General features: G+C 43.2%; 1 protein-coding gene across 4 annotated transcripts in view; it reads right to left on the reverse strand.

Annotated features, from left to right (window-relative positions):
* Nucleotides 1-3,282: 3,282 nt before the first annotated feature.
* Nucleotides 3,283-22,201, reverse strand: part of KIF26B (kinesin family member 26B) — a 295,042-nt gene continuing 276,123 nt past the window's right edge. For all 4 annotated transcript variants that reach the window (XM_035322070.1, XM_035322073.1, XM_035322071.1 and 1 more), the window contains 3 exons: nucleotides 12,689-12,891; nucleotides 11,162-11,312; nucleotides 3,283-9,326 (listed from right to left, as the gene is read on the reverse strand). In XM_035322070.1, the coding sequence (XP_035177961.1) occupies nucleotides 9,178-9,326; nucleotides 11,162-11,312; nucleotides 12,689-12,891 (503 nt within the window). In that variant the 3' untranslated portion in view covers nucleotides 3,283-9,177. The remainder of the gene's footprint in view (nucleotides 9,327-11,161; nucleotides 11,313-12,688; nucleotides 12,892-22,201) is intronic.

Genomic DNA, 22,201 nt, shown 5'->3' on the forward strand with positions numbered 1-22,201 from the left:
CCGATGGCTGCAAAGCATGCACTGCTCAGGCTTAGATGCTTTCCAGAAGCTTTTCTGTGGCTTTCACAGCACTTAATGGCTTTACATATAACCTTCAGAAATGTTCTCTGAGCCTCTTGAAACTCATGGCAGGCAAGAGCCCAAGCCCTCTGGGGCAGCATGAGTGACCGATAGCAAGGTGAGTAGCTGAACTCTTACTGTTCGCTTTATTCGCCTAATTGCGATGCTTTCCATTGTCCTTGGAAATTAGGAGAAAGTGATGTTTACAGTGTTTTCTTTGGCTCCTGAGGTGCAGCTTGCTGGGTATTGTGGAGTTTCCTTCAAGTATGGTTTGGGAGCTGTTTACTGAAAACAGGGCTGTGAATCTGCCTGCAGCTGCTCTGACTCTCCACACTCAAGTCCCTGGGCACCCAGCTAAGAGCACAAAGACAGGTGTGAGCTGGGCCACAGGGTACTGAAGGGGTAGGTGGGTAAAAGCATTGCTACTCCCTCAGAGCAGCCCCATGCTCCTGTTTTAAGCAAGCACCAAGGGGCAGCTTGCAAAGCACTGTGTTGGGCAGCACAGGGATGCTGAATACAGTGGTGTGGAGGAGCCTGTGGAGCACAGCCCAGTGAGCAGCATGGTTTCTACGCTCTTATAGAAAAATAGCTTTTCTCCCCATTTCACTGGTTTCAAGTCATTCAGAGAATGAACCTGAGCAGGGACAAGACATGGGAAGCTCCTGGTCACTTTAAAGTGAGTGAGAGGTCTTCCATATGTAGAGGTGTGAGACTTTCTCTCTGCAGCATTCCCGGGAGTCCCGCACACCACACCCACATGTCTGGCTGTCCATGGCTAGCCAGGAGCTAGAAATGGGAATATGGATGTGTGCCAAACACACACAGCTGCATACTTTTGGCTGCCAGTTGGCTGGCATGCCATCCACAAGCTGACGCAAAACATGGGTGCCAAACCCATGCAATAATGTTCCACAGAAGAGCCACATGTAAATGCATGTGAAATGGAAAGCAAATCTTTTCCCTTGACAAGTGACCACGGGGGATGGACATTTCGGCCCCTTAGGGCTGTTCCCAGGTCAGCACTTGCTGGGATTGTTCTTGAAGGGGGGACAGACCGGACCTCCAAGCTACCTATTTGCTGTTACAGGTTTTGAGATGGGCCTTTGGGCACCATAGAGCATTTGCGTGGTCATACCCACTATAGTGTTGCTCAGTGGTTAAATAGCAGATGTCAGCCTCCAAAACTGCCAGATTGGCTACTGTCATGAACACTAACAGACACCGTGAAACATAAAATCTACTCACAGATGGCCTTTTACTAGAGGAACTAAATATTAATTTTGTGCTTGTATGAAAGAGAGCAAGTTGAATTTTTTTCCCTCCCTCCTCTCCCTTCTCAGTGGCTCGATGGCAGCCAGTGGTGCCAACCAAAATGAGGCAAGATCCCGGGGCCCCATTGTGTTGTGGCAGGTGTGGGAGAAGCAGCAGCTTCAGCAACTGGCTCCTCTCCTCAGGTTTTACAGGAGCTGGGCAGCTTGCTCAGGATCCCTGTCAGGTTTATACGATAAACACTCTACTGCTTTGTATCTTCAGCCTGGCAACTTACTGGCTTCAAAGACAAGGTAAGACTTGGGCATGGCTGGAGCAAGACATTAGCTTACAAGAGGTACCAGCCATTTCAGCCATGCCACACAAGGTCACCAGCCTTTTGCCAGGTGTGTACCCCTGCTCTCTCTGGGCCCTAAACCTTTCCTGTTAGTCTCGCCCCACACCAGTGGTATGTAGTATTGAGCTCTCTAAGGCGTCAGAACTGACCAACAGTGATCTGATTTTGTTTTCAGCTTGTATAGGTCTCCTCACCACCAGCTCTGCCTCAGACAAAGAGTAGGTCTTGCTCTAACCCATTTTTCTCTGGTTTTGTCACTTTAAGGCACTCCAGGCTTTTTAATACTGATGTGACTGCATGATAACAACAACGAAGATAAATTACCTCAAAAATAGGCAATAAGCCTTTTAGCTCTTTAGAACAAATCAGAGCTTTTCTGAACAGCCCACAGATGAAAGAAATAGCCGTTTATCTTCATTTGCAACTACTGTGGAGAGGCACCAGCATGTAAATTCATTGGCCCAGGGGCAACAGCTGAAGTTGGACTGGAGTCTGAGGGTCTGCTTCTGGGAGAGGAGCACCTCGGGCCTCTCTCTGCCACACACCAGCTCACTGTGCGCCTGACATCACTTCTGCAGCCACCCTGAGATTTTTTTGTTCGGGAGTGATGATCACTGTAGGTGATGGCATCCCCTGCCACTGTGACCGCTGGCTCTGACACCGGGCTGATAGAGGAATGTAAAAGGAAGGACTATTTAAATGCACACCTAAGTGTCAACCAAATATTTAGGCTTGTAGTGTGCTAACATGTCCTGCCTAAAGCAGGACATGTGATGGAATCACCTGCCAGCATATGCTGTGTCTTAAAGGAGATCTTAAATTGTTTCCTTTTTTGTCTTCTCCACAGGAAATAGGATTTTTTTGTTTTCTTCCAATGGAAAGAGCGCAGTGTCCTTATTGGGACTACCCAATGGTTAATGGGCATTTGAAATTTGCCCAGAGAGCTAATTCACATCTTGCCCTGCAAGTGAGACAATCCTGATTATCAATAGGGAATGCTATAAACGTGAGCAAAAGCCAAGCAGAAATTGCAGACACCTTAGCAGATGCTCAGGGGCCAGCTGAACCTGAGCTATGTGTAGCGTGTCTGGAGGAAAGGACATAAACTCTTTATTACTTTCACGTTGCATAAAATACCTGCATGATGGACAAGGGAAATCTGATGCAGTAGTGAGCAATGATAAATAAACATTTTTTTTATCATTTGTTTGGTCTCAATTATTTTGTTCTCTTGCTTACAGGTGCCAACTGAGTAATAAGAAGAGGCATGTATCCATAACCAGCTTATGCACAAACGGAACCAGTTTGTGCCTGGTGACTGTGCTTGCTTTCTGTTTCTGGACAGCAGCAGGGGAGAGGTTAATGGGGCTATGCTTGATTGCAGTGTTTCTGCCATTGCTATCAAACCCTGCAAGTCGTTATTGTTTTCTGGTGAATTTGCTTCTCAGCAATACTTGCTTGGTAGAACCCCTTTGGGTATTTTAGCTTCAGGTTCGCTCTTGCTCACTCTCATGAACAGCACATCTCATCTTGTGTTTGGTCACTAGCACCTTCTTCTCTGCCATCACACAAACGTTCTCATCCAAAGTGAAATAGTCAGGAGGTGGAGGCAGATATATCGGTAAGATAAAAGTAAACATTTAATGCCACTATAGTTTGATTTTTTTTTCCAGACATCATATTTTTGACAATGTTTCACACCTCAGATACCACAAAAGGGATATTTTTTAAGCCAGCAAACAATAAACTTTACAATTTTAATGGCAAAAGGCTCAATGCATTTGTTGACCAACTCAGAAATGGCTGTGACTATCCACATTTTGAACTTGTCCTCATGCTGTTCTTTCTACTTTTTTTTTTTTTTCCCCATAAAATTTAGTTGATAAAATATATATATATATCTACTACTGATACATCCTCTTCTGGAATCACCCATTGGTGAGACCAGCATAAGATATGTATCCATCATTTTGTCGCCTCCTTAGCCCTATCTTATACCATTGTTATAACAAGAAAGAACATAGCCACGGACAGAGTGAAATGGATTTAGCAAACATACACTTCAATGCATAGCACTTAGATAAGCATTTCCAACCATGATGTGTAAATAAATTATAAAATACAAGCAACTCTATAAAACAAGAACATCCTGAGTTTACAAATAAATTATATCCTTCATACATAGAATATGATGTGGATGTTAGTAACCAGCAGTTTCAGCTATGGGAGAGAAAGAAGTCAAACAGAAAAGTTAGTATCTATGCATACATAAAACATATATGTATGTGTGCTATAGGTAAATATTCACACACATACATATACAATAGAGAGGGTGAATACAATCCATAGCTATAGTATATAGAGAATATGTAATACAGCTGAAACCGCCTCAAGCACCATTTTTAACCATTATTATAAAGTTTGCTCAATATTTAAGTAGGACCACTCAAAGTAAGGTTTGGGTTGTAGGTTTTTTTGTGTGTCTGAGAGAGTTTTGAAGATGGTTTGAAATATTATTGATGAATGTTACTATTTTACTGCCAGCACCTCCATTCTTTGATGAATAATCATGTCCTTTGTGTTCAAAATGTTGCATAAGTGAGCCTCAGTCTGCTGTCCGTGAAGCTGGTGGCAAAATCCGTATTGACTTCAAAGGGGTCAAGATAAGGGTGCTACATTTTCAAGGGAAACTGATTTTTTTCTTTTTTTTTTAAGTTTGCTTGAGAAGGAGAAAGAAGAAAAGATAAAACCAATAATAAAATGGTTTATTATTTCCAAGAGCAGGTATGGAAGCTAAGATAACCTGTGATGAGCACACAATAAATGCAAGAGATAGAGATAATTAACTTTGGATTGACAAATCATTCACAGTTTTGTTTGCCATAGCTATTTGGAGACGTATTTCAAGTCTTGCAATAGCTAGCAACATCCAGCCTTGTGTCTCCAAAAACTGCTGGGTGTCAGCAACGCAGAAGCCTATGGAGTAACAAAAAAAAAAACCATGCTGACAGCAGGATTAAGCAAGACATGTCACCCATCTGTGGATCTGAGAAATAGCGCCTCTCTGTGTGGCCATCATTTACTCCCATCAGCATGTAGTGGTACAACTGCTCTATCTCTGCATCCCTGATGCTGCGTGACCACCCCACCCATATGAACAGGCATCAGAGGTAGATAAACCTCTAGTTTATAAGAACATTTGCTTTGGATAGTCGTCTGCAACACAAAAACTTCAGGTTACAATTTATAAATCTGTGAGGACTTGACAGGAAGCTTTATCTCATATGGAGTTAATAGTCCAGGCTTTCAATTGATGTGAGTAGGGTGTACACATCATGCATAAATTGTTGCATTTAACATGATCGCAAGATATCTTGCCTTCAATTCGTGATACCCTGAAATACAGAGTAGTTCATCTGGATTATTTTTACAGGCTTGAACATTTCAGTAACAGCCTTGACATGGGAACTGCAGCAACTTGGCCTATAGGATGCAGAACAAGGGGGATAAAGGACCTTTAAAGGAAGCCTTCAGAAGTCTTTCAAGCCTTTTTCCTATAGTGTGGCATAAGTCAGCTTCATCTTGGCGAGTGACAGGAGAAAGGCTTTATAGGCACTGCACAGAAGAGGAAGGGAGTGGGGCTTTTGCCATTTGTGAACAGCTATGCAACCTCTCCAAAATAATGTATGTGGGGGGTATCTCCCTCAGGCTACATACATATGCATTTTTCTGTATGTATACACTACCCTTCAGTTTTGATGATTGTTGGCTCAAAAAAAAATACAAAATCACAAACATTTGTAAAAGGCAATGTTCGTCAAGAAGTACACTTCCTTCAGCTGTCATAAAATCTGAATTCCACGGTGCAGATAATAGTGGCTATTTTAAGACAAACCATACTATTGAGATAAATGAAAAAGAAAGTATGTTTTAAAGGACAAAGTATATTTTGCTGTGTATTAATCCCAGCATTACTCCAGACTTTCTGCCTCTATAGTTCCCATGTTCAGAGAAAGAAATAAAAGCCTATACATTATCTGCAGTTTTCACTTTTAGCTTGCTTTGTGTCAGAGGAGCATGACGCTGCTCTTTACTAGTAAGTAATTTATGTAGCTCCAAGTTTCAGAGGTTGCATGGTGTGACACTGGGAGCCTTCCAAGGCTACGGATTGAAGCTTGCGGATGGACAGTGATAACCCTGTGTGTGGCCTTTAGGCAAAATCAGGGCTGCGTCAGGGTATCAAATAGATGAGGAGCTCATTCTTCAACTGCACAGCTCGCAGCACAATAAATACCAAAGAAGTGGCAGGTGACTTTTCCTTTTCTTCACCACTGGGTTTACTCTGCTATAACTCGTAACGCTTGATGCTGTTGTGCCTCACCACACAGAGTTACACACAGTTAACACCAACACACAGAATGAGAACAGAGTCAGGATAGAGCTAAGAAAGGACAGCTTGGTTATTGGTTTGCTTGATTGCCTTCTGCAAAATAGTACTTCTGATTACCCAGATCTGAATGAATTGACAAGAAATCATTCTGGAGCAGATACAAGGCATGAATGGTGGGAGCGAAGCCACATGCAGCTGTGACAAATGCTCCAGGAATTAGGGCTCTCCCACATGCTCTACGAAACGAAGGGACCCAGAGCGCCCAAGCTGGCTGGTGCATGACCCAGGCTTTCTGCCCGCTGCTGACGCTCACAGGGACCAGCGGGATGGCTGAATTCAGATCACAGCCAAACTCCCAAGTCTAAGGTTGCACCTGAACTTGGGGTCTTAGAACAAGTTCTGTCCCTTGTAGAAATAATATTCAAGCATGTCAAGATGAAAAGTTTTCAGAATTAGGCCCAAACTACCCCATCTGCCCTTGCCTGAAACTCTTGCCTCTAATGGAAACTAATGGCTGGTGCTCTGCACTCACTGCAGAACCTGACAGTAAAGAGCCGTGATCCTCTGTTGCATGTGCAAACAAAAGTTTAACCTTCAGGCCTAATTGTGTTAACATTGCTGTTTCCTACTAAGCTGTTCCAGGGAAATGAGATTGATTTCTGAATATGCAAACAATTAAGGATTCCATTCACATCGCTGGTATGTCTTTTGGGTAACGATGCTTTTTGAAAAATACAGGATAAAAGCAGCATTACACTGGTTATTACATTGCTAAAAAAAATGGGATTTCCTGGATGACTTGCAGAAGTGTATGAATCTTCTGTAAAATGCTGGCTACTAAAAACAATTTTAATAAGGTCAGGATGCTTTTAATCATCTGTTTTGAAGATATTTGAAGTATAATAATATAAACTTTAAAGTAAAAAGCTATTTCAACAGAAAAAATGTTCCACAGATGTCAAATCTCTGCAAATTTACATTCCCTTTTATGCATTAAGCCACCACCAGTCCCAAAAATACAGTGGCAAATTTTGAAATGCACTGACAGAAAGAAAAAAAAAAAAAAAAAAAAAAGACTTTCTATTAGTATATGTGATAGGAGTTATGTGGCAGGGCGGTTGGAACTAAATGATCTTTAAGGTCCCTTCCAACCTGAGCCATTCTATGAGTGTTAATGTTCATTATATTTAAGTCCTCATAGATTTGTAAGGACTATGATTTTGTTCATTCACTACATAATTTTCAGTGTGTAATGCATCCTTGGTATAATCCATTTGCCTTCACAAATAAATTTTGGTCCATCCTGATAAAAAGGGCAAGCATACAAAGTATGTTTTTTTTTTTTTCAGGTAACCCTTAGATAAATCTATCAGCATTTTTGCAGAGTGTTTCCACTGGGAGTTAGTGCTTGGCATATTGTAAGATGGCATTAATGTGCTGTTGCAGGCAAAGGAGGAGCTGCATTTAAGAACAATAAATTCATGAATTGATGCATACTGAGTATATGTTAAATGCTATTCTTATTTTCTCATAAGCAACAGGAAGGTCATGCAAGTGTATGCTAGAGGAATTTTTGTGAATGGGCTTATTTTAATACAGCATAAATAATTCTTTATGCTCATTCATAATTAAAATGCAAATTTCACACACTTCTTCAAGTAAAACAAAGGATGTTCCTTCCCACAAACCGTTTATAGATAAAGACACAAACATGTAGAACATTTGGATATGCACTGAGGCCCAGACCCTCATCCTTTTGATGTCAATGTGAATTTTGTCATGGCTCCAGTAAGGGAGGTGTTGATTAGGAAATGCCACAACCAACATGGTCTAGTGGGAGATGTCCTTGCCCGTCGCAGGGGGGTTGGTATAGGATAGAGATAGAACATGCCTGAAGTGTTATATTCGCTCACTGATGACTCCTCTTTATTTCTGAACCAGCTGAGCTGAACAGAGCCTGCAATTCTCAGGTATGTCTGTGACTATGGACAGACCGGGCCAGGGACCCAAAACTGCCAAAACACGTTTTGCCGTTGTGTTTATCAAGAAGAGGCAAAACTAAATTTTATCAGTTATAGTCTCAAGAAAGGAGGACAGAATTAATTGGACTGATATTTTGGACTGAAAGGTACAGGAACAATCATGCTAAAGGGTAAGTTTCCAGTGAGTTATTAGTTCCAGAAAAGAGGGTTAGGATCTAGGAGAGCTAGGCCTCCTCATCCATAGCTCTAGCTAGTACAAAGCTAAAATACATGAAAAAGAAAACAAGTTATGGGGGTTGAAACAAATGGAAAAGATACTTACTTCACCATAACCTCACCTCTTCTCTCTCATGTTTCAGAATCTATAGGCTGGGAAAATTACTGTGTTCTCTAAGGTGGAATGTAGTATAAAAGAAAACGTAAGCAAACCTTGCTTACTGCTAGAAATATTTGTGTGTCATCTGGAAAAGCTGAATTTCTCTTTGAGTGGCCTTACTCTGGTAACAATAAAAGACAGTTAACATTTATTCATATGTTGTACTGATTAGGAAATATCTCTACAAACACAAGTTACTTAGAAACAGCAAGTCTGAAATAGGAGAAAACACCAAGAGAAAAACAAGCTGTAAGTACATTTCAAAAGTGTGTTTGTTTTTTTCCTTTTTCTTTTCTTGACTAGCACCATCTGTACACAAGAAAGTATGAACATAAATGTTTGGATAATAAAGATTTGCAAGGCACTTAAACAGTCTTTCTGGATAGGTTTTCTTTTAATGAACCTCTCAGTGGAAGTCCTACAACCACCTTCCCTCCTCCCTCAGCTAACGCAGGGAAAGAAGTCTCTTCTGCCAGCAGTTCTTATTTACAGACATGTCCTTAAAGGTTCCTCAAAGTGCTCTTTTAGGCTAACAGAATCAACATCCTTATATCTCCGTTTTTCATGCTTGTCCTTTTTTTTTTTTTTTTTTTTTTTTTTTTTTTGTTATACTACTCTTCCGTATAGTAAAGCAAATCTCTCATACACACAGTTGAGACTTGACTCCAACCTTCATCCTCATTCTGTTGTCTTTGGGATGCTATTCGGAAGAGAAAAGGAGGATGGTAGAGATGCCCATTGAAATTCTGTTGAGGTTCGCTCTTTATCTGCGTCTAGAGGTGATGTCAAAACAGGTGATCATCATGAGATGGGCCTTGCAGAAGTTGACACGATTTTCCAAACGTTCAGTCACACATTCCAGGGCCTCCAGGTATTCCAGAGAATCCAGCTCAAATACCTGCTCCAAATCAACTGTAGGAAAGAAAATACACAGATAGAAAATGCAGACAAAACCCAGTACTCGTTAACTGGGAGAGACAAATCTAATTCAAGCTTGCAAACCCATTGGTATTGTATACAGCATTATCTTCAGCTTCCCATTACCATTAAAACTTGCCTTTTCTATTTAACGACTATTAAAATAGTTTGTCAACTTGGTGATAGTGAAAATACTGTTATGATTGCATTGGATGATTTCTTGAGCAGTATGCTCTGCCATCCTCTGCAGGTGAGTTTTGCCACGCTCCATCTTTCCCTCAGAAAAGCCACCAGGACTATTCCTCCAGCAACCACATGGCTGACTGCGAGGAAACCAGCTGGCACAAAACACCTCTAGGCTTCAGGTTAACCTTTGCTCCCACAAGGAACTAACACATTGAACATGATGGGGAAATTCAGTAATGAAGTGTAAATCTGGCCAAGTTAAATCTGTTTATACTGATTTTGATTGTTTCCATTCAGGACTTGCTTCAGCACCATACTTAAGCAAACAACGCCTAATGGTTAAGCAAAGTCATCCCTATTTGGAACATGTATATAAAACGTACTGACTCACACATTCTGCTGACCGGAATCTGAGATTCTGAATCTGAGAGTAAAGTAAGTGCTCTGCCCTGGGAGAATAAGTCCTTTGTTGAATTCAGAACTTGGAGTAAGAAACCATCCTCCAGCCTCCGTGCTCCTCACACCTCTCCCTGTTCTGTGTGATTCCCACTAGCCTGCTCAAGAGTGGTAAGGGAAGGTGTACACATCAATCACTCCACCGTAGGCTCCTGTATGCTGCCAGAGACAGCTGGCAGGAGCATCCATGGAAGCTGAGAGAGGGAACTATGCAGTGTGAGCCAGCACTTCCCATCTCATCTAAGCCCTGTCTGTGCTGTCCTTGATGCTTGCTGCATTTATCACACTGGAATCAGAAGCAAAGGCATCGCACAATAAGTGGATGGTGATGTATGACAAATTCTCTGCTCCCTTTAAATCTATTTCTCTTACCTCTCTTCCATAATCCTGCTCCCAAAACATGTATCGTGGTTGTTTTGCAAAAGTACCAATCCAGTATTAATTTATGGCAGTTATCAAGGGAAGAGTCAGCATGCTTTAAGGGAATGCAGCACCCTTTCACCACATGCAAATAACCTAACAAACCTGAAACTCTTTTTTTTTTTTTTTTTTTTTTAGAGAAATCTGACATGAATTCATCTGCTTGCTAATACTAAAAATTGCTGTACATTTACTACAGTACTCTTATCTTTTTCCTTCGAGGTGCTGAAGTCCTTCAGCATTTGAATGGAAATGCCCTTTAAGATCACTAAACTTTACACATGTATTGTAATGAAGAATGGGCCAAATTCATCCTTCATGTAAGCCCACTAGTGCCAAGGGACAAGTTTGCTTCATGGTGTTATTCTGTGGTAGAAGAGCAGATGTATAAAATTGCTCATATGTCTGAGGGATATGAGGCCAAAAAAAAAAAAACTCATTTTCAGTAGATGTTAACTGAAAAGTGTGAACGTTTATCTACCAATGACAACATCCACCACTACAATGCTGTATCATTTTAACATTCAGCTCTCAGGCAAAAAGGATTGTTCAGTTCTACTGCCAACGTTTAATAAGAATTATAGGGTCTAGTTCTAGAAATACAGTCAATCTAAATCTTGCCTTTAGGTCATGTGTCAGTTCATTTTAGTTTACAAACACAGTAGCTCACATCTCATTCTCAGCAAATCTTTCTGCTCCCCTTCCTCCCCACAGTGAAATAAACCAAAGGACACCTATGAGTTCAGGCAATAAAACAATGTCCTTACATTCACTGAGCCACTTATTAGGATCCAGCATCAGGTACTGTTTGGTCACCTCCAGTTCTCTCATTAACCACTCGTATTTGGCCTTGACCTCAGCGATTCTCTGCTGGCGATGCTCCAGGATTTTCAGCTTGGCATTGAAACATATTACTTCCTGCCAACCAGGAAAAATGAGCAGGGAAGGAATAGGTGAAGAGATGAAGAAACACCCAGATCCATTCAGCCAAATGATCTTCCAATCAATAATACTAACAATGAGCCATTTACTCTAGAAGCATACAAATTACTACACGAGATCATCTATCATCCGTTTTATTTTTATTGCTTTTGTTAGATTTTGATGTTTTCCATCAGCGAGCTTTGAAGACTTTGCAATGATAGTTAATAATAAACCATAATAATTAATAACAGACGGCATCTTGAAATCAGATTAATTGTAGCAAAACATTTCTGGATTTTGTCACCACAAGTTTAGCTAAGAAACAACTAACCTCTTGGGAGAAGGAAATCTATTGCTTGGTGTATTAAAATCCCAAGTATATCTCTGTGCTTGGTGCATAAGAAATGCAGTAGTCACATCATGAAGTAAGAAAACCAGTAGCGATATCAAATTTAAAACATTCTTAAACAAAAGAAAGATGTTGCTGTGAAAAGTTATAGCAATTCACAGTCATAAATAATAAAGATGTATTTTCTGTAAAGATAAGGGTCACAGAAACAGCACAGGCTGCAGTGCTGTCCGGAGGCAGCCTGCCTGCCCTCACAGGACCTCTGCATGGTGGCACCCATCAAGAGGTACAGTAAGTGAACCCATGGTGAAGGCTGTGCTATCCTTACTAGGGTGGGAGTGGTTTCAGTACCAGAATTAGCCTCCTCCAAGCATGTGTGAGGGGCTGAACACTATTCTGCCTTCTGCTCTGTAGACAAACCTGCTGTGTGAGTGAAGTGTGGTGGAAACACCACCCCAAGAAGTGATGCTTTTCCCCATATAAAACCATATCAGATAACAACATCATGAACAGCCTAACCAAATGTTGGTTAAATATTGGAAAAATGCCTTAAAATAATTTTTAAAAGGCTACATATGTGGTTATTGTAAAACCACCAACTTCAGATACTCTTCCCAATCATACCTCTCAAGAGATGACCTTTACAATTCTCTGACCTACCTTTAAGTTTTGATGGGTGAGGTTGGGAACAGAAACTTTGTTAATGGGAAGAAGTAAGGTGTTCTGGAAACAATATCATCAGAACACTTGAGGCACCACTGCTGTGTGGGAAGACAGATGTGACAAGATGCTGGAACACATGAGTTACCAAGACTATTAGCAAGGGGCAAAAACACAAGGGGCCAATGTCTGTTAGCTGCTACTGAAGAAGCTGTAACTTGAGTTACATCTGCTCTTAAAAGATATACAGGTTTTTTGCTGCCAAATGAATTAACCATATATGATGTTACACACTGCTGACTGCATGATCTGAATTCCTCCCTCCAAGAGGAGGCAGACAGATTTCAGGGATTGCACTCACCTTGCTGTCCCCTCCTCGTCGCCGCTGGAGTCTCTCCACATCATCGATTTCATAGACTTTGATCTCAAAGGGCTCCCCCAGCCCCCTCTGTCCACTTCGCAGGGGCCCATCCACCCAGCGGACCCCGGGGCTGTTGGCAGGCTTCCTTGCAGGGGAAGTGGTGTCAAGTGATAGAGCTGGAATAAGCCTCCGTCTCTGCGAGCCTGCAAATGCAGAAATTGCCATGCTGCATTAGCGCAGTTAGGTTTGATCCACAGAGGCCATATGCACCCTAAAGCTTCCAGAGCTCGTGCCTGCTTCCCTCTGCTCAGGTCTCAGTGTGTGCAGGTGTGCCAGTAAAGGCCCAGAGCAGCAGGCTGCAACCGGGCTAGCTTTGCTCTCTTCTCGCTCCACTGGCACTGGCTCCTACGGGCTAAGAACAAGCATTAATTAGCCAGCCTCTCCTTGGACCCTCTCAAGGGGATGTGTGGTCTTGTTTTTTGTTTAATCACAGCACAAAAAAAGCACTTCGATGCCCTAGTTCCCTACTGTGCTGGAGCTGAGTGACGGTATGCCCCCACCTAGTCCTTTGTATAACAGCCCTGTAGAGCGGCTAGCGCAGCAAAGCACCAGTGAGGACAAAATGTCTGCACGAAGTACCTCCAAGCTTAGTGGATGCCACAGAGCTGCATTAGTCTCGTCTCTGTTCGGTACAGCATCTTTCTAAAATGTTTGTCACTTACACTCTTACTCCAGCACTGGTGAAGGGTGAGACAGCAGCAAGAACGACGGGCTGGCAGCAGGGTTCGTCATTGTGCCTGCGTCAGGAGCAGCGCTCACGCACACCCGCGCTGCTTTATAATACCAGCACAGCGGATCAGAGCGCTGCAATAGCTGAAAATTTACCATGGCTGATAAAGCCTATGCCATATGGAAAGCATCTGCCATGTGAGTTGCCAAGTCAGGGCCTCAGGTAAAGCAAGGGAGAAGTACGTCACTGGCCTGATGGCAGCAGTAGGGAAGTTGAGCATATGGTTTGTTGGGAGAAAGAACAGACACGCACAAAAAGAAAAACAACTGGTTACATTTCCCTGCTCAGTTTAGTACAATCAGAGCGATGGCTGGGTTACAGAAAAAATAAGGGTTTTGTGGCCGACAACTCCTGCCTGTTCTCCCCTAGGAGACAGCGCAAATAGAAGGGATGGGAGAAAGCAAAAACACAAGCCAGAGCCAGAAAGTTTGAATGAAACTATTAACTGACTCTCTTGGCTGCAGGAACAAAACTGATGCCAGCAGGGAAGGGATGCAGAATGATCATGCAGATTTTATTTTAAAAACAAGATAAAATCATTTACAGGAATCTCTAGCACTACACTCATTGAAACTTGCATGTAAATAGCTTCAACATGTCTGCCAACTTTGTGCTTCAATGAAAGCTAAAAAAAAATAAAAAAAATAAAAATCCATTGATTACTTGGTTTGGGGATTTATAAGTAACAAAGTATTGGCCGGTTTCATTCATGGGAGTCTATTTTTCTGCTTTCTTTGCTGACTTTGCAAACTACCACATCTTGTCCCATTGATTTCCAAGTGCAGCAGTCTTCGCTAGAAACCAGAACATAGTAACCTGCAATTAACCTGTAAATGCTAACTTTACCATGGAGGAGAAGGGTTGGTCTATCTTGCTGTCCACCTGCAAAAACCTGGTCTACAGAGCTTTTATTCCAATGCAACAGAGATAACTCTATGCAAGAAAAGGAGCGCAGAGGCAAGTCGGACAGACCGGGAGCTCTACAAGGCCCCTTTGCACCCGACGGCCTCAGACCTGCCCTCCCCATCCCATGACACACATTGCACTTGTACTTCTAGTCAAGCTGCAGCCCAGCAAAGGAGCCCAGGCCAGAACAAATGAAGCCTTTAAATACCAGCCAGCACACGTTTTTTTAGACCTTTTGCAACAGCCACTGGAAGTCAATGCCAGCATAGCTAACAATGGCAACAATGACAGACCAACAAACTGCAGGTGACTCTCATCCATGGTGCTAGAGAGAGGCAACCAAACGGGGACAGCAGCTGAGGGTAGGTGAGACAGGTGACAGACCATTACCGTTTGTTACATGCAGAAGGAGATCCTGCAAAGGGCTCGGCCCCTCCTGGAAAATAAGCCCTCTGCTTGGCAGGATGTGAAGGGCTCTGAGCGCACCCCAAGTGTCACTCGAGACCAAAAGGTTTTAGGCACTAATTGCTTCTAAAAACAGTTTTTAGGGGTTTGGCCGTGGTCTTTCACAGGAGTAGTCTTCCAAATTTCATCTGCCAGCAATTCTCCCAGAGAGGGGGATGAATCTGATTCACCTTGCCACAAGAACACCATCGGGCTTTCACTTGGAGCAAAGTAAAACAGATGTCACCATGGTTTGAATTACAGGGATACTGGTAAATGATTTTGCATTTAGTTCCCCTTCGTATCTATTTGGCTCAATGAGAAACAGAAGCCTGGGGTCTAGAAGGAGGGCTCCAACATGAGGCTCTGGCTAATAGCTCATATCCTTTGGTGAAGAGGCAGAGGAGACTACAGCAGTGGCAAGAGACACGCTAACACACGCACATCATGTTTTCCTAGTCAGAGCTCATGTCTGGATAGCCCATGGGCTATCACAACACGGCAGGGCTGATGGCTCTCAGTGCACCCCGGCAATGCAAAGGGGCAGAGCCACCTGAGGTGGGCACAGCATCACCTGCTGGGGACCGGGGAAGCCACCATGTCCCCTGAGGGACACAGGGAACACCACAGAGGTCTCACTGCCCCACTGCAGCTGTATGTCTGTGTGTGAGGCTGAGACGAGGAAGGAGGGAAGTCTGTCTGAGCCTTAAACACTGACTCAGGATGATTTATCTGAGGTTTAGAGTGCTCTGGGAGAAAGGAAATCTACACATTTGTAGGGAGGCAAAACTGAATCTAGTTTATTCTAAATATGCACTGATTAATAGGCTGCTTATTAGGCCAGGTACAGAAAACGAGGGTGTCTTTGACAGGAGACTCCTGGCACTGGCCTCTCCATTTTGTCTCTGCTTTTTCTGGTTTCACATTAACTGGGATCAGGCAGGAGATACAGCCTAAGCAGTGTGTCACAAAGCAGCTGACAGCTCGCTCATCCGTATCAACACACAGAGACAACAATTAAACTGCTCAGATGCATGCAGTTTTCCGTTTTCACAGAAAATACCTATCTGAAGGCACATATTTATTGCTAGCATGTGCTGGAGTTAGGAAGTCCTACATTTTGGTTGGGTAATAAATGAAATGCTCTGTAGGAACTGCAGCACACCACCCTCCCCCTTTACCTGCAGGAAGGCAGGGTATGTTTTCACTTAGCTTGAAGTTAGAACTTCAGAACAAGCCCAGAACCTGGAACAACCCCCCCTGAGCCTAGCTTGAGCATGAATAACCACACTATGAAATAGCCCTGAAAACCCACAGATAACAAAATCTGTTTTAGCAACAGATCAGTTGATCTACAGGGAGCTATCGATTAAGGTTCGGCAGGTTCAGCCCTGCCAGCGATGGGCCAGGTTAAAATTAAGCTAAAAGGAGCAAAATAGCAGTGAAGGTGCGCAGTGTGAAAGCAGATCTGACTCAAGGGTGGCACTGAAACTACTGCGGCAGATCTAAGTCCAGAGAAGCCTTCATCTTTAAGGTATTAGAAACAGACCAAGCTAGCTAGGTATGTAAGGGTAACTTCAAGGATAAGACTTGCTGACCTCTGCAAAACTACCCAACTCCGTACGGATATGTGCTCATAAAAGCATGTGTTGACTGGGGCAGAAACCCTAGAGGTCTGGTTTTGCTTAAATACTGTATAGTTTGCAGCATTCCCTTTCTACTGCTTTCCAAGCACACATTCCAGCCCAAGCATCTTTTCTGTGGAAAAGGTAAAAGCACAAAGTGCAAATGCAAAATCTCCATGAAAAGAGGCATAGAGCGTATCTCTTCAAAGCAGGATGCAGCTGAATGGGATGTTAAACAACTGCTGTACTAGAAATTTCAAGATGTTTCAAGCAGAAGATGAAACTGTAATTTGATATATCATAATTCCAGAAGTTTATAGTGTGTGCTTAAAGGCAGGATGTAGAGCCAAAGCTATTCCCTACTGCACTAAATGCTGTGGGAGGTAAAACTGCCTTTGTGTGCAGAACCTGTTGTTCAGCATTTTTTTTTTTTTTTTTTCTCACTATACAGTCCATTCAAACTGAAAGCGATTACAAAAAACTAATCCTGGCTAAGTAGAGCAGTACCCCTAAGCTCACCCCATTCTTTCTGTGTGTGGCTTCACTTCCAAGAAATACCGTGCAGTAGAGATAGCATCAACCTCCAACGTAGCATCAGACTGTCTGCTTACTGGCAAAGATTACTTGTCCTGTTCCCCCTGCTGCTCTTCACTGTCTGACAAGGGAGCTCCTGCTTTGTTTGAAGATGCAATGCTGACTTCACCTCTCTTCCCCATTTCCTACAGGATCTGCCCTGCTGGGCAATTATCCGTGACTGAACCAATTCCTCCCTCCTCCTGGTTTATTTTACAGTGCCCTTTCCTTACAGTGCAGAGCACAGCCAATCACTCCTCCTTGGATTTTCATGCAGTATGTGCAGTGCTAAGCTCCCCTCCTGGTTCCTTAAGATGTTGCCAATGCTTTCCAGTGGAAAGCCCCTCTGATGGTGGGGAGAATTCCTCAGAAGTATTTCGGGTGCCCAACTTGAGGTCAGTATTCCAAAGAAGAAAGAACCCGGGCATTTATTGCCAGAAAATTTATACAACATTCACTCATTCTGGCAATTTAGATGGCACAGGAAGGACCGTGCCACACCTGAAAACCTGGAGTAGGAAACACTGATGAGGTTTGTCATTCAGAAGAAAAATCTTCCATGCCCACCTCACTGTAAAATAATTCAAGCCATATTCTGTGTTGGCTCAAATGCATTGTGAATCAGTAAGAAGTACAAGGACACCTGAGGCTAGAAATAACTGCTTGCAGCATGCAGGAATAAAGCAACCCTTGTTTATAATTTTCCATCCATACCTATACAAGACATGTTGCTTCTATACTGGTATGAGGAATATGCTGAGGTACAGCCTACACCTATTTTTTTTTTTTTTTCTACCCCTCCCATTCATTTCTTAACCATGCTTCCTGAGTTACTGTCTCACTTTATAAGGAGCCTTTCAGGGCAGTTTAGAGCTGGTGAATGAGCACTGCTGACACCAGACGAGGAAGCAGCCCTCCTGCAGCGTGGCAGGCCTACAAGGAATCTGGGAGATGCTCCAGGGAAGATGCTCCAGCACATCACGGGGGCTGCATTTTCAGCACCCACGATCCCTAGCAAAACCCGAGCAGAGTCTCTTCTAAATCTTCATCTCCCTTTGGTCCATACTGCAGTTTAACATGGATTTGTCAGCGCTGGGGTGTTATTTAAGGAGCCGGTTACTGTTACTGCAGTACAACACTAAATAGCTGCACTTGTGGCTTGGCCAGCAAAAGCAGAGGTGGAAGAGGAAGGGGCTCTGCAGCCAGAGCATTAGCTCCCGACAGGACAGTGGTAGAGGCATTCCTGTGAGCTAATTCTGTGGCAGCGCAAGGAGCAGGTTTTATTTATACCCAGCCTAATGGTCTACGACTCAGTCATGCATGTTACATGGAGCCTTCACTGTGCACAATAGCCTGCTGCCACTTCCTCTATTAAATCATTCCTATGTTCATGTGGCTGAAAGCTCAGTGCTGGCATGCAGTAGTCAAGCGTGTAAAAAATGATTACTCTGATCCCTTTCAACACAGATTTGCTGCATGAAATGGCCTGGCTTTGACCTGGGAAAATCAATGCTGTTGTTTTAATGAACAAAAAAAAAATTGGTGTTTAAACCCCCCCCGCCCCCCTTTCGTCCCCCCCCCCCCCCCCCCCCCCGGGCTGTCCAGCCAAGCAGTCACACTCATAAAGGGGTCACCTGCACACAGACAGCGTCTTGCTGTATAATGCTAAACATCCTTTGTCATGGTGAAGGAATAATGCAGGATATCAATTAGCTACCAACAGTTGTAAGCAAGTTAAAGTAGAAATGCTGGAGATGCCCTACAGCTTTGTGATACAAAGGGCAATTTTCAGCTCCCGACAGTGCCTTAGGCAGTCTAAACATGAACTAAATTCCTTTTCACTTGGATTCAACAAGAAAAGCTCAGACTCTTTTTGTTGGTGTTTCGTTTCAGCATTATCATTTTGGCCACGTTTCAAAACGTGTTGCTTTGTAATATTGGTTGGAGATGGACTTTCATAATTTACAGCCCACAGATCCAGCCTCTGGATTTTTCTGCTGCTTTCATGGGCTGGGCTAAGTGCTTTAAGAGGGGCAATGTGTGTGAATATGGAGTTTTCAGGACTTTCCAGGAACCCTGAAATCTCCATTTTTAAAACCATCCCAGCTGTGAAATCTGCAATACAGAGGTAAGAGCAAAACAGGCACTCTAACTGCAGATAATTATTGTCATGTCTTAATAGTCTATCTTTTTATGTAAGTGTTTAAAATCATGTAGCAATTTGCTCTACTTTGGTGGTGAAACTTAGCACTAAGAAAGAGCCGTAAGGAGTAATGAAACTTTACTGCAAAAGCAATAAAATGCTGCAGCAAGAAACTTTAATTATCTATACGCAGACAGGTTCCCTGTGCAAAGATGATTAAAGTATGTGCACACACACAAATATACTCACACAGGCAAATCCTATCCTGGATTGGTAGGAGCAGGGTCCTACAAATGCTGGGAAATACAATTGCAGCCCTAGGCATATGTTTAAACATCAGGAAGTCGGCATTTGGAAACCTTGGCTTTTCCTCAGTCTTGTTCAGACTTGGCCTTACTACCAATAGCATCCCTTAATTTTTTGTTTTCCAATGCTCTGTGATAACCTTAGGAAGGCTGAAAGATCTTATAGTGACCTTCCAGTACTTGAAGGGGGCCTACAGGAAAGCTGTCATGGAATGTAGTGATAGAACAAGCAGTGATGGCTTTAAACTAAGAGAGGGTATGCAGATACAGGAATAAATTCTTCACTCAGAGGGTGGTGAGGCCCTGGCACAGGCTGCCCAGAGAAGCTGTGGATGCCCCATCCCTGGAAGTGCTCAAGGCCAGGCTGGATGGGGCTTTGGGCAACCTGGTCTGGTGGGAGGTGTCCCTGCCCATGGCAGGGTGGTGGAACCAGGTAATCTTTAAGGTCCATTCCAACACAAACCATTCTGTGATTCCTCCTGTGTCCCTGCTCTCCACCAGTGCATGGTGCTAGTTGCTACAGGCTGGCTCTTCTCCCCAGCCCAGCAGGGCCACAGCATGCGGCCCCGTGCACTTCACCCTACCAGCACCAGTAATGCTCCAGGTTCAGGCTCAGCTCTGAAAAACCTCATCCAGAGGGAAGCAGAAGTCAGAGGAGACACTCTCTGTGGCAGAGGAGCCTCCTAGCTCAGCAGAGCACTGCAAGCAATGATGCACGACAGCCCTTAGACCTAACTGCATGTCATGTGGGCTGGGGGCTCCCTCAGGCATCCAAGCTTCTTCCACAAGCCCACGATCTCATTTTGTCAGCTGGTAAGCAGGGAACACGGACAGTACACGAGCTGCCCAAGGTGACAGAGCGAACCAGCAGCACCCCTGAGAACACAACACAGATGGTGCAAGTCCTAATCTGCCACCCTGCCTGCCTCCTTCTCATCCCTGTTGTGTTCCCAGGATACAGATATGGCTTGGTTAAAATAGAGTTAAGCCTGAATGCATTTCCTGATGACACAAAGGAGTCTGTACTATATAAGCACCTTTGTTATTGTCTTTCCATGGAGCAGCACTGGGCCATTGCACTTGAAACTTCTGAGGTATTAAGAAATAATATGTAATTGGTGCTGGTGATGACTATGCCTTAAAACTTCATTGCCCCGCTTGAGACAGTATTGCCTTCCTGAGAGAGAGGAGGATGGAGTGAGAGCCAGGGAGATGGTTGAGGTGCCAATTGTTTCCTGCAGGGAAAAGGCTAACGGAGTGAGCGTAGAAAATTGGAGCAAACACAGCTGCACAGATGCTTGTGGGTGGGCGGAGAGGGAGGGAGGGGGTGCCACAAAAACAAAATAGCAGATAAAATCCTCCTCTCTGCTGCTCAGTTAAGGTCAGGGGAGGATGTGTGGCCAAGTCAGTTGGGGGTCAAGGTCAGAAGTTAAGGGTGCCTGGATCTGGCTCTCACTTAGCGGTAAGCATTGGACAAGTCAGTAAAGCTCCATGCACCTGTCAAATGGGGTCTGGAGTAATACTTGCACCACAAGGTGGATTAAAGGGCAGCTTTGAAATGTACAGCTGTGTATCAGGGCCAAATAGCTGTTTCTGCGATAAGCAGTCTCTCTGGGGTAATGTATGCTGATGTGGTGTTATAGGACCAATGTTAATTGCTGGAAAGATGGAAGTGTTTATTAAACCAATAGGTTACTACAGGGGGAAGGCTTACATGGTTCATGATGCAAACATCTGATTTTTCTATAGGTATCAGAATGTAACATGCAAGTTATTTATTTATTTTGTTCACATAGTATTGGGCTGTCTGTGAACTGCACATGTACCTATGTAGAGCCTAAAATTTAACCTAAGGCTAAAACGGAAGGATATCAGCTAGCTTCATCTTTCCAAAGCTGTCAATGTAGGTCTGATGCTTCATGTATGACAACTGGTGCAGAAGCACCTACACATACAAATGATGCACTTAAGAGCACTGAAAGACGAGATCTTAATCTCAAGGAAAAAATGATGTCTTTCCGATGTGTCAGAACTTCAAAAGTTATTGTGGGATCTGACAGCGCTGCTGGTGATTCTCCTAAAGACTCTTTATAGCTCCTCTTAAAGGGGCCTTGGGCTGATTCATGTTGATCGTATCTGACAGCTAGCATTTCTGCTAATAATAATCATAAATAAAGTGGACAAGGTTGCCTGACCTGAAATGAGCATATCTACAGTGCCATATCCATTACAGCACAGTGGATCCGTGACCGCAAATCAGGAAAGGTCCAATGCTCTTGACACTATGTATTAAAATAATATCCGTCTTCTAGGAGCTCAGAACCTTTGTTTGCTATCTCTTTCATTAAAAAGTGTTCCTTAAGAGAGATCATTCAGGTGAGAACACACTTATAGACAGGAAATATTACAGAGGATGAAAGACTGCAGACCTTCGCATATTTTTTGTTTATTATGCAATAAAAATATGTTTGTGAACAACTATATTCTCCCTTATATCTCAGGTCCTCCTTCATGTTCTCCTGCATTGAAGTCATAATCCTGGTTTTATGCCATCATAAATCTGCTGACATGTGAAAAATTATACTATTATCAAACACATCAAAACAGAATTATTACTTCACTGCTGCAGGACCAAATGCAAACAGGAGCTGGGTTATAAGAAAGTGAAACCTTATTAATTTCTGGGTGGTGGTTTGCTGCTATAGATAAGGAAGTTAGGAAAAAAAT

The sequence above is a fragment of the Oxyura jamaicensis genome, chromosome 3 (assembly GCF_011077185.1).
Source record: "Oxyura jamaicensis isolate SHBP4307 breed ruddy duck chromosome 3, BPBGC_Ojam_1.0, whole genome shotgun sequence".
In the NCBI taxonomy this organism is placed as follows: domain Eukaryota; kingdom Metazoa; phylum Chordata; class Aves; order Anseriformes; family Anatidae; genus Oxyura; species Oxyura jamaicensis.